General features: G+C 31.5%; 3 protein-coding genes across 3 annotated transcripts; 2 read left to right on the forward strand and 1 right to left on the reverse strand.

The window, feature by feature from the left end:
* The first annotated feature begins 481 nt into the window (after nt 1-481).
* LOC130495922 (MLP-like protein 328) lies at nt 482-3,389 on the forward strand. The gene is made up of 2 exons (XM_056987538.1): nt 482-734; nt 2,860-3,389. Exons 1-2 carry the CDS (start codon nt 548-550, stop codon nt 3,126-3,128), a joined length of 456 nt encoding a protein of 151 aa, XP_056843518.1. The 5' UTR covers nt 482-547; the 3' UTR covers nt 3,129-3,389.
* A 3,679-nt stretch (nt 3,390-7,068) lies between these two features.
* Nucleotides 7,069-9,600, reverse strand: LOC108807551 (uncharacterized). Its single transcript, XM_018579831.1, has 12 exons — nt 9,463-9,600; nt 9,246-9,355; nt 9,090-9,160; nt 8,902-8,998; nt 8,678-8,802; nt 8,503-8,587; nt 8,256-8,394; nt 7,968-8,167; nt 7,759-7,882; nt 7,481-7,591; nt 7,365-7,394; nt 7,069-7,236 (listed from the first exon to the last, which is right to left on the reverse strand). The coding sequence occupies exons 1-12, from the start codon at nt 9,598-9,600 to the stop codon at nt 7,069-7,071; spliced, it is 1,398 nt and encodes a 465-aa protein (XP_018435333.1).
* A 5,363-nt stretch (nt 9,601-14,963) lies between these two features.
* LOC130495898 (MLP-like protein 328) lies at nt 14,964-16,518 on the forward strand. The gene is made up of 2 exons (XM_056987488.1): nt 14,964-15,217; nt 15,972-16,518. The coding sequence occupies exons 1-2, from the start codon at nt 15,031-15,033 to the stop codon at nt 16,238-16,240; spliced, it is 456 nt and encodes a 151-aa protein (XP_056843468.1). The 5' UTR covers nt 14,964-15,030; the 3' UTR covers nt 16,241-16,518.
* Nucleotides 16,519-16,920: the final 402 nt, after the last annotated feature.

Genomic DNA, 16,920 nt, shown 5'->3' on the forward strand with positions numbered 1-16,920 from the left:
TCTATTATATAAATTTTTATCATGATAGAATAATATGAATCTTATCATATATAAATCATGATATTTGTTATGTTATATTATACATAGTATATTGTTATAATCTATAAACGAGTAAACAATCTAAATATTAATTTTAAGTTTTTCGATTAAGCATTCTAGTCATTAGGCGTTGAGTTTACCCTGGATGGAGCATAGACTTCACATAAATATATAGATTACTAACTTTTTGTGACGCAATGGCAATAATGCTCATTAAATAGAGTGGGTTGAAAAGAAGATGGAAGAAATAGGAACAATAATGTGTATTTTGGCATGGCTATCTTCTAAATTATGCTGTGCCGACAACCACATTAAAAGCTATCGAGAATTTGATTACCATTGAAAAAATAACATCTATATAACTTGACCGTCAAATGATTGATCAAAGAAACAGTAGAAACCATATTTTTACTATCACGTTCACTATATAACCGAAGGCGAGGAGAAGTGTTATTTCATTAACCAAAACAAACAAAAAAGAGTCGAAGCCTTGAAACGAGAGAGAGAAATGGCGACGTCGGGAACATACGTGACGGAGGTTCCATTGAAAGGGACGGTGGAGAAACACTACAAGAAGTGGAGAAGCGAGAACCATGCCATCCCGGAAGCCATCGGTCACCACGTCCAAAATGTAACCATTCACGAAGGGGAATGGGACTCTCACGGGGCCATCAAGACTTGGGACTACACATGCGGTACTACTTTATACTTTCTAATTCGCCCTATATATCATTCCAACACTATGTACACACTATTAAGTTAAACTATAGCCTATGTATGAGACCAAGGTATTGGTAGTAGTACAACTATATACTGCCTTATGAATTATGATTATATAAGAAAAGTATACATTATATATATATATATATATATAGTTGTTCTATGTCAAATTTACCTCGAAAATTCATATGAAGTTATGTACATACGTCTAAATCTTTCCAATTCCCTCGTTTTTTTGCATTTGTGTGTTGATATATATGTACGAAGAAACTTAAAAAAAGAAACTCTATTAGAATCAAGACATAATATGTGAACAAGCAAATGCAAACATGCTTTTGCAACCTCTAGTGTTTATGTTTACTACTAACAAACAACAAAGTTACTTGCTTAAGATGTTACTAGATCTTGACCCGTGCGACCGTCGCACGGATATTTATTTTATGTTTTTAGTTTTTTGTTTATATTAAATGATATATTTGTAATATTTGATCATAAATCTAGATCGAAAATTAATTTTTTGCAGTTATTAAAAAAATTAAAATTTTAATAAAATATTCTTATATAAATTCAATTATCATAACTAAAATAGTATAGGTGTGGATTATAATGCTTTCGAATTCCAAATATTTGGAATTTTTACTAATATAAATTTGTTAAGAAAATAATATCACTTGGTATTTAATTTTAAATTTTATTTTGGGTGTACTAAATGTTATATTTGTAAATGTAATCATATTAAATTAAGTAATTTAATAATTTTGCGTTTAACGTAAAATGTATCACCGATACTGAGATCACCTAAATAAATTTAACATTTATATGATTAGATGTATCAATGTATGTGTAAGATATATAGCAAACAAAGTTTTCGAATGATAAGTATGATGCATTAGTTATAAAATTAGTTATAAAATTTGTAAGAAAAAAATAATTTTTAGATTTTTAACAAATTTGTGACGTATAAAAATTAAGATTAAAATTTGTAAGAAAATGAAATGTAATATAATAAATATTTGATCTAACTGCCAATTTATTATAAATGGGCTTACGTGTTCAATAATTTTCAGATTGGATTTTGACAATTAGTTTTATAATTACTGTAGACTGATGAAAAAGTCAATGGAAAATAATTTTTCGAAAATAAATAAGGTGATTATGTTTCTATATCTTGTAGTAGGGTGTGCGTTCGGATGTCCATTCGGGGTTGATTCAGATCTCTTTGGGTTTTAGGTTTTCGGGGTGAAAGGTCTTAGCCTCATTCGGGTATTTAATTTCGGTTCATATTCTTGTTCAAATAACTCATTTAAATTGTTTAAAAAAACTTAAAAATCTTAAAATATAAATTAAAAAATATATATATAAATTAAATTTGAATAATGTATGCCAAAAACTTAAACTTAACCTAAAAATTGATTTGGTTCGAATATTAAAAGATAGTGATGGCACAATAATTTTCCTACCATACCATATGCGATTTTTATTATCATTAAATGTGATAAATTTAGAATTACGAAATGTATTTATTAAACTGAAAAGACAACAATTAATAAAACTATAAATAATTTCGAAATTAATTTAGTAGATTAGGAAAGTTAAATTTTATATTTGGACAACATATTAACTCAACTGAAAAAGACAAACATTTAAATAGGTAACTTAATTAATATTAGGACATCACATTAACTCAACTGAAAAGACAAACATTAAAATTGGTAACTATTTAATTCTCAGTGGTATAGTATTGTAAATAACTTTGAAAACTTAGGGATAATTTATATGTGTACTTCTCTTTTAATAATATAGATGTTGACAATATAATAACAATTTATTCTTAAGTATTTTTGCTAAGTAACTTAAAATTCAAAAATCAGAATAGTTGAATAAACCAATAGTTTCAAAGCACTTGTTTCAAGAACGTTCCAAAATTTTCATTATATAAGAAACCATTTCACTTTTTCTCTTGCACTCTTATAATTTAAATTATTCTATTGTTGAGAGACATACTGTAAAACTTTCACATGACTAGTAGGGTGCATAAAAAAAATATCTTATATTAGTGTGACCGATCGAAATTTAAAGAACATGTGTTCGTGTAAAAAGATGGGAAGCCGGAGGTGTTCAAGGAAAGGACAGAGATAGACGATGAGAAGAGAACGGTGACGTTTACAGGACTTGAAGGTCACTTCATGGAACAACTCAAGGTGTATGTCGTCATCTTTGAGTTTATTCCAAAATTGGAGGATGGCTGCGTCTGCAAAATCACTATGATATGGGAGAAGCGTAATGATGAGTTCCCCGAACCAAGCAACTACATGAAAGTCGTCAAGAGCATGGTTACTGACATGGACGAGCACGTTCTCAAAGCTTAATCATCATCATCATCATCATCATCATCATCATCACCATCACAACCCACCATCATTAATTCACCATCACAATCACCGTCACCATGATCAATATCATCTCCATTACAAAATACTTACTAAGATGCTTTTCAATTCAATAAATGTGGTCTTGCTGAGTTTATTTCTTTGAAGACCATGCTCTGATATGTACTCTTCTGGTCATCGACCGGTTTGATATGTTTTGTTTACTTATCAATATATTCCAGTGTTATTAAGTGTGTCAAAGGTTTGTGGAGAACTTTTTAAAAGATGTGCGTTATTAGTATCTCTAATGTACACTTCTATTTTTTCCTCTAAAATAGAAAAACTTTATTATAGAGGAATTTTACTTTTTGCCTCTATATTTAGAGATTGAAATAGCATATCTCTACATTTTCCTCTATAAATAGAGAAACTTTATTATAGAAGCATACATTGGAGCAAATCCTCCTCTATAATAAAGTTTTTCTATTTTAGAGGAAAATATAGAGATTAAAATAGAGGTGGGTTGGAGATGGTCTTAGCCCCTAGTTAGTTTGATTCCTGTTGAAAAAGGAAGCAAATAGTTTCGACAAAGAAATGTACGAAACTACCAATTCAAGCTCGCCAAAGTGGTTGGTGTATAGCTGCATTTCCCACCATGGTCCGACTCATATTAGTTCCGATTAAGTAGAAATGTAAGGATTTCCCACCACTGTGGTTTCAAGATGTGTGAAAGGTTAACAATCGAATGGAATCTTGATTAGCTTTGCCAAGTAGATGGTGGCCTGACGAATGAATATATACAAAGCTAGTATCCAGTGTCGTCACCCGGTTGGGTTCTTCTTAGCTAGCTAGAACCTAGAACATGCAATTATATATCTCAACAAAGATGAATGTCCATACTGACATACATAACATAAACAGTACTCGTGGGATATTAGAAGAAAAAAACAACTAATATATAAACTAGACAATCCCCTATATATTAAAATAGAAGCATTACAACATTTTTTGTAGCTACTTGTCATCACTACAATCATTCTTAGAATCCTTAGAAAAATATGTTGTCCATCTAAATATATAATAAGCTTTTTATTAAATTAACCATAAATTAATTATTAATGTTTTTCATTGTTTCTTTATATAAAAATCACGAAATTACCTAATGTGGCTTAAATATATATGACAATTAATGATTTTGAATTATAAAGATTTGATAAAAATTAGTTTATTCTCTATCATTTCTTAAAATTATAACTTACTAAAATAAATTAAACAACCACATAAACTATACAATAAAAATTTAGATTTTTCTATATATGTTATATTTTGAATTTTTAAAAACGACTATAAATAACTAAAGTTGTTAAAAATCTCACATTGAAATTTTTGTGATCCATGGTTTAAAATTTATGTTATAACAAGATACAAAATTATAAAAGTAGAAATTATTATTTAAAACACCGCTTACTTTTCAAAGACAAACTGCTCCTAAACCAAGCCTGAACACGTTTCCAGTTGTTGATCGACGCGTGTCGTGATCACCAGCATAGTCGGCGTCACAATAGCCAACTATCTTACACTGTTCTCCTTTCAGGTTTGGGGGTACGGTACTAAAGGTCCTCAGACTTCCAGGCGGTTTTGATTTTGGGCAGTTGTTCACCGTTGAATCTCGCCAATACAGCCCCCTATGGTTTTTGTTACCGAGATATCTTATTTTTTTCATTGTTCCCAGGGATTTTTTGGGTAATCTGCTCCCATGCTGCAAACAGTCAAATCAGAACTCAAATAAAGTGGCGACCAAAACATTTACAAACTAAATCATCTATGCATTAGCCACTACCTTACTAGCACAACTTTCATTTTTAACATAATCAGTTACAATCACACTTGGACACAAAAATTATAAAAAGTAAAAAAAAACTAAAACACACCGGAAAAGATGCAAAATCACACACTGGAAATTACATATGATCATCTCAAACTTATTAACTCTAAGGTAAAGTTGTGGCCGTATGTAGTTGTGATTTCCGAAAATATAATCTCATTTTTGATTGAACTCTTATTGTTTTAATGTTTTCATACCACATCTCTATATTTTACTAATATAGAGATAGTAATTAAGGGTTAATCCCCTTCTTATGATATTATAGGTTAATAATTGGGTGTGATATAAGAACTCGATTAACAATTATAGCCTTTTCAAATACTAATTTTGGTTTGGGCATTTTTTTAGTTTGATATTATAAAAACAGGAAATAATTATTATAATATAAGATAACATACAAAATAAATTTATTTATTTAGATGGAATTTGGAATTTGTCACATCAAAATCATAATTACATACATAGAAAGGCTAAATTTAAAGTACATAAATGAATTTTACAGTAATTACCTATATGAAAGTGTTTTTAAGATTAGTATAGATTTTCTTGGATTGTTTTTATATAAAGGTTTCTAATCTTGGGTAAAAACATGTATATGTTATTAGCTATTTCCGATAACACTCATCCTAAAATGATATGGCAATATACATTAGGTTATATTGAAGAGAAGTTTTGTATTTTAAATTATGTTAGTAAAGCTACACTTTATGTTTTATTTTTTTATTACCCATCTCTATATTTTACTGCACGCTATCGAGAGTAATTAAGAGTTAATCCCCTTCTTATTATAGTATATTAATAATTAAGAATTCTATAAGAACTCTATCACCAATTATAGCCTTTTAAAATACTATTATTATTGTATTTTGAAAGCATGATGAGTGGTTCTGTCAGTACCACTTTCGTTGATCACAACAAAACCAGTTATGATCTTAGTCTGTCCTTGAACCAAATAGGGAGCGTACGATGCGACGATATCCTTGTTTATAGATGCATGGATTTTATGACCCTGTTGGGAAGCACAACCTTAATTGAGTATATATTATTCACAGAACGCCTAGAATAAAAAATGTATTTAAAGTTATAAATAGAGAAATATATAAACTTTTACCGTAATGTCATGCAGAACCATCTCAATAGAGTTAATCATTCCCGCCTCATCATACGTCATGTAAAGTCAATCTACTTTCACTCTAATCTTGTAGGAGTTTTGATTCAGTGTCAAGTACTCAACTCCATCAAAAAAATTCATTGCCTCCTGTATATAAAAGATCTCGAATAACTATGAGGGTTATATTAAAAAAGCTTAAACGTCTCCGGCATCTCCTATATATTATAGTACAATATATTTAATATATCATATATGGAAAATAGGGCAGAGATGATATTCCTTTCTTGCTCACGAAGTAAACCTCCCATGTAAAAATAAATTTCCATGTTATTAATTAACAAATATTTTATATAGGCTAATAAATGTTGTGCGTCATTTATTTACTTTTTTTAAAGGAAATATTACAAACTTGCCAAATAAAGAGCCCTACTTTCCTTTGCCCTAAAGTATTATATAATCAATCTACTAAAAAGCCTATTATTGTCTAAGTCGTAAATGTCCTATGATTAGAAATTTGCATTATGATAACCTAGTTAATATTTTGGTAATAGGCTTGCACTATGCGTCTGCGGTTTATCGAATGTAACCTTAAACTTCTGATTTTAATGCATCTTCTTCTTCATTTGAGAATACCACATTCCCAAAATTTTTCCAATTATGTTTATTGACAATATTGGGTTAATCGCAAGTCAATAGGCCTTAAAGATATGATAAATTAAAGATCTAACCGCAGCTTGTTATGAAAAAACGACATGACTAAATGATTAATTTAATAGAACAGAGGCTTCACAATACAAAATAACATAAAAATCTCTAACAAAAGTTACAACAAATCTCAACAAATTTGAAAAAAAAAATCCAAAATTCAAAAACGAAAGATAAACATAAAAAAAAATCCAAAATGTAAGCCTCTGCTCCAGACAACATAGAACGCCATCATGACTCTAGCCACTTCTCTCGATCTTTTCTTTCTTCATCCTTACGGAACACGCCATTCTTGTAACAGAGTACTGATCAAAAGCCTCCTCCAAATTGACGATTGGTGGCCTGCTGCGCTTACCTGGTATCGGTCCATTATACTCCTCCAAATAACCATGATCGTTCACCGACCCCTGAATATCCGATTGAAAAAATAAAAACTTCATCAGCATACATAATTGACAACTTGATAAAACTCTATACATATGATTTATCTATTTACATCGGGTGCATCAGACTAAGTTGAAACTCCACCAATTACCATGTGTTCACACACCATGTTTTCACTTCCCTACATATAACACGTCAAAAATTTAAACTAATGGTCCACAAATGGTTTCCAAAAATAAATAAGACTACTATAGAACAAAATTTTACCGTCGGAGTTTGAGTCCCTTCGTACTCAGTTATCATACCAGGATTTGTGATAATGTTAAGGACCTTAAATGTGTCGTTCTTGTAAACAAAATTATCTTTCTCAATCCCAATCTTAAAAAGAAAAGTTTTTCCCTTCAGATCGTGTAGTATGGGGGGGGCAACACATCAGGATCCTGAATCTACATAAGGGAAATGCTTTCAGAAAAATTTATACAATACCACTTTCAATTGAACCAACTATCGTAAATATTAATTTTAGTATCGTGGGACATAGATACCTCATCAGCCACTGGACCAGTCAACTCAATACATGGCTGGTGCAACAGTTGAAGTGCAAGATTGTCAAAGACGATAAACTTGCAGTCTAGGGTATTGTCAAAGACCACCAGATGTAGCTTGTACCTAATTTTATGTAATGTTAATACACTATATATATTAGTAGTAAGGAAGCTCAATAAACTCTCCCGACTTGGTTGTAAAAACATACCTCGGCAACAGTTTGGGACTGTGAGTCTTGCATTTGGGACAATAGTAATTGTGTGCAAGAACATCGTGATCATCTCCATCATCATAGTTGTCAGAAGGTACTGTTAGAACCTTCTTTGCACACACCTTGCAGCTTAGGTAATACCAACCCATGTCAGAATCAATAACCGCAATTGTAGCCATCACAATACACCTCTCCACCTGCATCACAGTACACAAATGTGAGAAAGCTAGACAAATACAATGTTTTTATTGTCACAAAGGTATTATTACATTAATGAATCATAACCTGTTTCGATTCAAATAATTCTGCTATTGTTTTCCTAGGTGTGTGAATAAAAAAGTCATCCTTCACAGACACTTCATTCGACAATGAAAGGCTAGGTTTAGAATCAACCATAGTTAATTTCAAATCACCTTTCGGTAGCCTGCATTAATTACAAAAATTGCTCAGTGTTCTCAAACTTTTAAAAAAACCACAATCAAATCTTGTACATTACTATTCTATATATAATCATATCGGATATAACACTTACAGATGAAAAAAGCCATCTAGCTCATCCATACGTGGATTTAGCGAGACGTCCGAGACGTTGTATGCATTGGAGATGCTTCGCACTCCTACAACAATCAACAAACATTGTGTCACCTACACTTTTTTAACTATGAAAACCAAGTTGTGTATAATCACTTAGGTAAGTGTAGGTTTACCTTTCCACTGTTTGATTTTTCCAAACCTCACAACACAGACGATTTTGTTCACAGAACGCAGTTGAACAGCTTCACTGATATCCTCCGCAAACTTCCCCCATAAAACTAAGGGTAGACGGTCGTCCCTAGATGATAGAGTAGTAAATACGATAAATAAATATTAGGCCTCAATAATTAGAGATACTATTAACTGAAAAAATATAACAATCTAGAATCTTGTATACTCGTGATTTTGTAGCTCCAAAGCAATTTTTTGGGTGTCCTTCCCGTTCACTGAAACAACCTCAATATGAGAGACCTCAACAATTTGTCCAATCACATCTGCATTAAAATCAAATATTTAACTAAAAAAAAGGTTTGGAGATACACATATTATAACATAGGGATATAGTTTGTTGTATAAATTACGTACCAACCAAGAAATCTTCATTGAGGGTACCATTCAAAACGTCACGGTAGTTAACCGGAACCAACCCAGTCAAGCTATTAGGCAAGACCTCACAGATACGGACACGGGTAGTAGGAAGGAAGACAATCTTGTATAGATGTTTGGTTGTGCGATAAGGACCGGAGCAATGAGTCACAGTGAAGTTGATGAGAAGTTTGGTTACCCTGCTTTAGCACATCTCTGAATTGAGCAACTTCATCTTTCTTGACGGTTCCCTGTATTTTGTCTCCCTAAAAAGAAGTGGAAAGAAATGAAATTTAATTAAAATATAACCCTCTTCTAAATCAAAATAACCATATCAAAAGTAAGTAAAACAATCAAATATACCGGAACTTACCCATGCATCGACGAAAATCAGCTCAATGGTTTCACCACCCGCAGCTGAAAACTGGTTCCATAAACGGATGATCTTGACCTTAATCTTCCACATGGATTTAAATGGTTTCAACTCGGATATACGATTCATCGCAGCCATCACTGAAAGCTGTTGGTATAATACTTCAATTAAATTACGCTCGTGTGGTTGTGAATTATGACATTCTTTGCCAACTGCTTCTTTATATATAAGACGATAGTTAGTTTTAATATCTCACAAAAATATTTGGTCCATTAATACATGATATATTTCTTGTGATCCACTCATGTCTGGATCTATATATGTATACTGACTGATCTTTGAAATCATTGAGTATTACGCAAGAAATAAATGCGAATATCTTTACATATATATTTCGACCATGAGATCTTATATTCGTTAGTCCATTCAATATTACATGAACCAAATATGGTATATATGCATTTAAGCTTACGTGATAATCACTTCCCCTTGATATAAATATGCATATTTATATCAATTAAATTCTAATCTAAGAAAGTAATATTAATTAGAAATCGAAGATTTATTTGTTATCATTAAATCAGAAGCTCGAATAATAATTTAGCTCATTAATCCTAAGCTCGAAAATATTTGATTTCTCGAATTATTAAAATCAAATACTATTCTACTTAATTTCGAATTTACGAACTTGAAGAATTATTCAAATCAAATGTTGATTAAGGTAAGATGTTATTTAATATAGGACGATACAATTTATTTAGTATTATACAGATCATATTATACAATTAGAAAACACAATAATAAATGCAAAAATTAATTACTATTAATACGTATCGTCCGATATTCTTTGTAGGTTGCATTTTAGAAAATTTGTGATTGATTTATAATTCTAATTCGAGATAATCAACATCGTTTTATAAATATATTTTGATATTGTTCTTTTATGATAGGAACCACAATGTTTAGCATCATATACCCTTATTTTTCTAAACATTTGGATCAAGTATCAAAATGAATAGGTTACACATCTATATGATATTGACAATGCAAACCGTATATTAATTTCTTATAGTTGGTCGTATATTGCTATTAATAATCAACTATGGTCTTGATGCAAGAATCTAGAAGTGCTATTTTTCATATATCTCATCATCAAACCTAATGAAAAATCAACTATAGTTTTGTCGCCACATATAATTAGAACATCTAGTCAAATAAATTGACTGACCACTTCGTTTGCCAAGATTGTGCATGGCCTTTCTTTAGCTCAAAGAGCAAGAAGTAGAAATGACAACACTAAGTTACTTTACCCATTTTTCAAGCTGCATGGTTCCCATCAATGTTTTTATTTGATTCTTGCAAGTTATTTGAAATGTAAAAAATCGCCCACAGTCGCTTATATATGTATGTCATCCTCCCCATTACTTGTTTCAACACCATCTAAAACCATCTAAAGCAAATTACAGCAACATAAACACTTCTACTCGATCCGGATGTCGTCGGATCATTCTATAAACAATTTTCATTACATCTCCAGCGACGATGACTCAACAGCCGAGAACTCTTTGAGCTCTGACCCGGATGTCTATTTCCGAAACGTTTCTCTCGACTATTTTGTGGTGAATCCGCGAGAAATGTTGGGATATCACGCTAAGCTCAAGAGACTCTATCTAGAGCATGACAACGTCCAAGCACACTACATTGAAGGCTTCCTCAGATACTTCTTCCACGACCATAAACGAATCGAATTGCGCCATTTACGCCTGTCATCCATTGGAGGCAATGAATATGGTACGTATCTCTACGGTCTTTTACTTCTTGCGCGAGGTTACTATCCAAAAGGCAAAAAATACATGGACAAACTCAATTGGAAGTTAGATATAGCAAAGTCTGACCATTGCTGGACCGTCATCAAGACATCTTTAATCGATATTCATGGCATTATGAGGCCTGAGTACTATGTAAGCCTTATGAACATTAGGCCATCCGGAACTTGCAATCCGGATAATATGGTCAAACTTTGCGATCGTTGTTATTATTTCAAAATGCTCAATCAGTTTGTCCACTTCGCAAGGAACAAAGATTAACTCATATGGAAGAGTTAATATGGCCAATATTATCTAGTTCGTTATATGTTTCATGTTGTCTTTATGTTGTTATCTTGGTTGTCGTTTTAATTGCCGTATGTTAGGCCTTTTATGTAATCATACTTTGAGTCTCAGTATCCGAATGCTTCTTATGTAATTGTACTTTGTGAAACTATAGAATGTGAATCTTTTCCTTTCTTTAGTAACATAAAGTGTAGCTAAAAATTGTTTGCAATATAACCTAAAGTATAATGCCATATAACTTTAGGATGATCACTTCAGAAATAGCTAATAACATATACATGTTTTCATACAATATTATAAACCTTTATATAACAACAATCCAAGAAAATCTGTCTTAAGATAAAAAAACACTTTCTTAATATCTCTCCGAAAAATAAATATATTTTGTATGTTATCTAGGATTATAATGACTATTTCTCATTTTATATAATATCTAAAGAAACAAAAAAATTTAAACAATAATAATAGTATTTTAAAAGGCTATAATTGGTGATAGAGTTCTTATAGAATTCTTAATTATTAATACACTATAATAAGAAGGGGATTAACTCTTAATTACTCTCGATAGCGTGCAGTAAAATATAGAGATGGGTAATAAAAAAATAAACATAAAGTGTAACTTTACTAACATAATTTAAAATACAAAACTTCTCTTCAATATAACCTAATGTATATTGCCATATCATTTTAGGATGAGTGTTATCGGAAATACCTAATAACATATACATGTTTTTACCCAAGATTAGAAACCTTTATATAAAAACAATCCAAGAAAATCTATATTAATCTTAAAAAACACTTTTATATAGGTAATTACTGTAAAATTCATTTATGTACTTTAAATTTAGCCTTTCTATGTATGTAATCATGATTTTGATGTGACAAATTCCAAATTCCATCTAAATAAATAAATTTATTTTGTATGTTATCTTATATTATAATAATTATTTCCCGTTTTTTATAATATCAGACTAAAAAAATGCCCAAACCCAAATTAGTATTTGAAAAGGCTATAATTGTTAATCGAGTTCTTATATCACACCCAATTATTAACCTATAATATCATAAGAAGGGGATTAACCCTTAATTACTATCTCTATATTAGTAAAATATAGAGATGTGGTATGAAAACAATAAAACAATAAGAGTTCAATCAAAAATGAGATTATATTTTCGGAAATCACAACTACATACGGCCACAACTTTAGCTTAGAGTTAATAAGTTTGAGATGATCATATGTAATTTCCAGTGTGTGATTTTGCATCTTTTCCGGTGTGTTTTAGTTTTTTTCTACTTGTTATAATTTTTGTGTCCAAGTGTGATTGTAACTGATTATGTTAAAAATGAAAGTTGTGCTAATAAGGTAGTGGCTAATGCATAGATGATTTAGTTTGTAAATGTTTTGGTCGCCACTTTATTTTTTGTTAGCAGTTATTTGTTTCCAAAGATATCCAAAACATCAATAAATTTTTTTTTTAAAGACTGATTTTTAAAACTAACATTTTTTTTAAAAAAAATTGGTTCTAAATTTATTTTTGAAAATTAAAGCATGATTGCTTTGGTAAAGAGTTTTGCAAAGAAAACAAACCATAAACATAAAACAGAACAAAAACTCAACGACCTACACCTTAACTCATGCCGGACGGCCAAGAGCTAAGTAAGACTCAAACGTTGCATCCCGCAGAAGTGTACTTGCGATATCATGAGCGCAATCACTAGTTGAGATCTTTTCTTGTTAAAAGTGAACCACAGTAAAACCTTGTCTTAGATAATCGATCTGATCAAGTAAGTTTCGATAGCTAAAGAAGGATTGGAGATGGCCCAACGGCATTTTGCAGTTCTACACCAATGATTATCTCCTGGCCTCTTAATTAGGTCTCGCAGACTTTAGCGGCCATTGTAAATGTTTGTAGTATATGTTTCAACCACTAGACCACCCTGAACTAATAGCTGCTTTTCTTTTTTGAAACGTAGATTTATTAGCGATATAGACACATCAAAAACATTTAAAACATATGACCATATTTTTATGCATAATCTAGGTCCCGCAAAATTTCTTCTTTCTAAATTTCAAATCATAAGGGAGTCCAGCTAAAATTTACAACCCCAGTCTGAACTATTATGCATCATCACCATGCCAGGAATTTGTAACTGTAAAATAAAATAAATAAGCTGATTCTTTTATATAAAACTGCATATACATGTCTCTATATATACACAGTTCGCTTTCTTATAAAGTCAGTTGTGCGATTTTAGATGCCTTTTTGGATGGCTAAAAATATTACAAAAAGTTATGTAGAAATGACGTTTAACCTAAAGTATACTTACAAAACAAGAGAAAGAAAAGGCTTCATGGATTTCGACAATTCCCAATAAAACATTGGTTTTAGTTGTTAATTTTTTTGAAGGTTATATATATACAGAATATGCCCTCTAGATCATTTTTAATTTTCTTGTTAAGTTCTTGATAAATATTTATACTCTCCAAATTTTTAGATACGGTCCTGAAAAGCTCTACAGTACACATTGGTATTTTGATGAAGAGATAACAGTAGTGTGAATGAACGTAAAACTGATTCAATACTGTGGAAATCGCCATCTGAAAGGTGCGAGCCTATACCTTCTTGAGTACTATTTATGTCAAGTGAGAACGATTTACAACTGATGCATAACCGTTGTGAAACGTCACGAATGAGCACGCTACCAGAATGTTTGGACCGGATTCGGTTCGGTAAAGTCCAAAATTGTGTTGTACAAGATCGCTTGCAAGTGGAGTATTTGATTATATACCGGAGAGAATACACCGGTTTAATCGGAAGGTAACGTAACGATGGGCGAGACGAGACCAGTCCGAGGAGAGAGAGTCCATGGGGTTTATCAGAAGACCACCGTGAAATTATTATAGGTAATCTATTATATAAATTTTTATCATGATAGAATAATATGAATCTTATCATATATAAATCATGATATTTGTTATGTTATATTATACATAGTATATTGTTATAATCTATAAACGAGTAAACAATCTAAATATTAATTTTAAGTTTTTCGATTAAGCATTCTAGTCATTAGGCGTTGAGTTTACCCTGGATGGAGCATAGACTTCACATAAATATATAGATTACTAACTTTTTGTGACGCAATGGCAATAATGCTCATTAAATAGAGTGGGTTGAAAAGAAGATGGAAGAAATAGGAACAATAATGTGTATTTTGGCATGGCTATCTTCTAAATTATGCTGTGCCGACAACCACATTAAAAGCTATCGAGAATTTGATTACCATTGAAAAAATAACATCTATATAACTTGACCGTCAAATGATTGATCAAAGAAACAGTAGAAACCATATTTTTACTATCACGTTCACTATATAACCGAAGGCGAGGAGAAGTGTTATTTCATTAACCAAAACAAACAAAAAAGAGTCGAAGCCTTGAAACGAGAGAGAGAAATGGCGACGTCGGGAACATACGTGACGGAGGTTCCATTGAAAGGGACGGTGGAGAAACACTACAAGAAGTGGAGAAGCGAGAACCATGCCATCCCGGAAGCCATCGGTCACCACGTCCAAAATGTAACCATTCACGAAGGGGAATGGGACTCTCACGGGGCCATCAAGACTTGGGACTACACATGCGGTACTACTTTATACTTTCTAATTCGCCCTATATATCATTCCAACACTATGTACACACTATTAAGTTAAACTATAGCCTATGTATGAGACCAAGGTATTGGTAGTAGTACAACTATATACTGCCTTATGAATTATGATTATATAAGAAAAGTATACATTATTATATATATATAGTTGTTCTATGTCAAATTTACCTCGAAAATTCATATGAAGTCATGTACATACGTCTAAATCTTTCCAATTCCCTCGGTTTTTGCATTTGTGTGTTGATATATATGTACGAAGAAACTTAAAAAAAGAAACTCTATTAGAATCAAGACATAATATGTGAACAAGCAAATGCAAACATGCTTTTGCAACCTCTAGTGTTTATGTTTACTACTAACAAACAACAAAGTTACTTGCTTAAGATGTTATGTTGACAATATAGTAACAATTTATTCTTAAGTATTTTTGCTAAGTAACTTAAAATTCAAAAATCAGAATAGTTGAATAAACCAATAGAATCAAAGCACTTGTTTCAAGAACGTTCCAAAATTTTCATTATATAAGAAACCATTTCACTTTTTCTCTTGCACTCTTATAATTTAAATTATTCTATTGTTTTTTTTTTTTTTTTTTTTTTTGTAAATAAATTATTCTATTGTTGAGAGACATACTGTAAAACTTTCACATGACTAGTAGGGTGCATAAAAAAAATATCTTATATTAGTGTGACCGATCGAAATTTAAAGAACATGTGTTCGTGTAAAAAGATGGGAAGCCGGAGGTGTTCAAGGAAAGGACAGAGATAGACGATGAGAAGAGAACGGTGACGTTTACAGGACTTGAAGGTCACTTCATGGAACAACTCAAGGTGTATGTCGTCATCTTTGAGTTTATTCCAAAATTGGAGGATGGCTGCGTCTGCAAAATCACTATGATATGGGAGAAGCGTAATGATGAGTTCCCCGAACCAAGCAACTACATGAAAGTCGTCAAGAGCATGGTTACTGACATGGACGACCACGTTCTCAAAGCTTAATCATCATCATCATCATCATCATCATCATCATCATCATCATCATCATCATCATCATCATCACCATCACAACCCACCATCATTAATTCACCATCACAATCACCGTCACCATGATCAATATCATCTCCATTACAAAATACTTACTAAGATGCTTTTCAATTCAATAAATGGGGTCTTGCTGAGTTTATTTCTTTGAAGACCATTCTCTGATATGTACTCTTCTGGTCATCGACCGGTTTGATATGTTTTGTTTACTTATCAATATATTCCAGTGTTATTAAGTGTGTCAAAGGTTTGTGGAGAATTTTCTAAAAGATGAGCGTTCTTAGAGCATCTCTAATGTACACTTCTATTTTTTCCTCTAAAATAGAGAAACTCTATTATAGAGGAATTCTACTTTTTGTCTTGAAATAGCATATCTCTATATTTTTCTCTATAAATAGAGAAACTTTATTATAGAAACATACATTGGAGCAAATCCTCCTCTATAATAAAGTTTCTCTATTTTAGAGAAAAATATAGAGATTAAAATAGAGGTGGGTTGGAGATGGTCTTAGCCCCTAGTTAGTTTGATTCCTGTTGAAAAAGGAAGCAAATAATTTCGACAAAGAAATGTACGAAACTACCAATTCAAGCTCGCCAAAGTGGTTGGTGTATAGCTGCATTTCCCACCATGGTCCGAC

The sequence above is a fragment of the Raphanus sativus genome, chromosome 6, assembly GCF_000801105.2.
Source record: "Raphanus sativus cultivar WK10039 chromosome 6, ASM80110v3, whole genome shotgun sequence".
Lineage (NCBI taxonomy): Eukaryota > Viridiplantae > Streptophyta > Magnoliopsida > Brassicales > Brassicaceae > Raphanus > Raphanus sativus.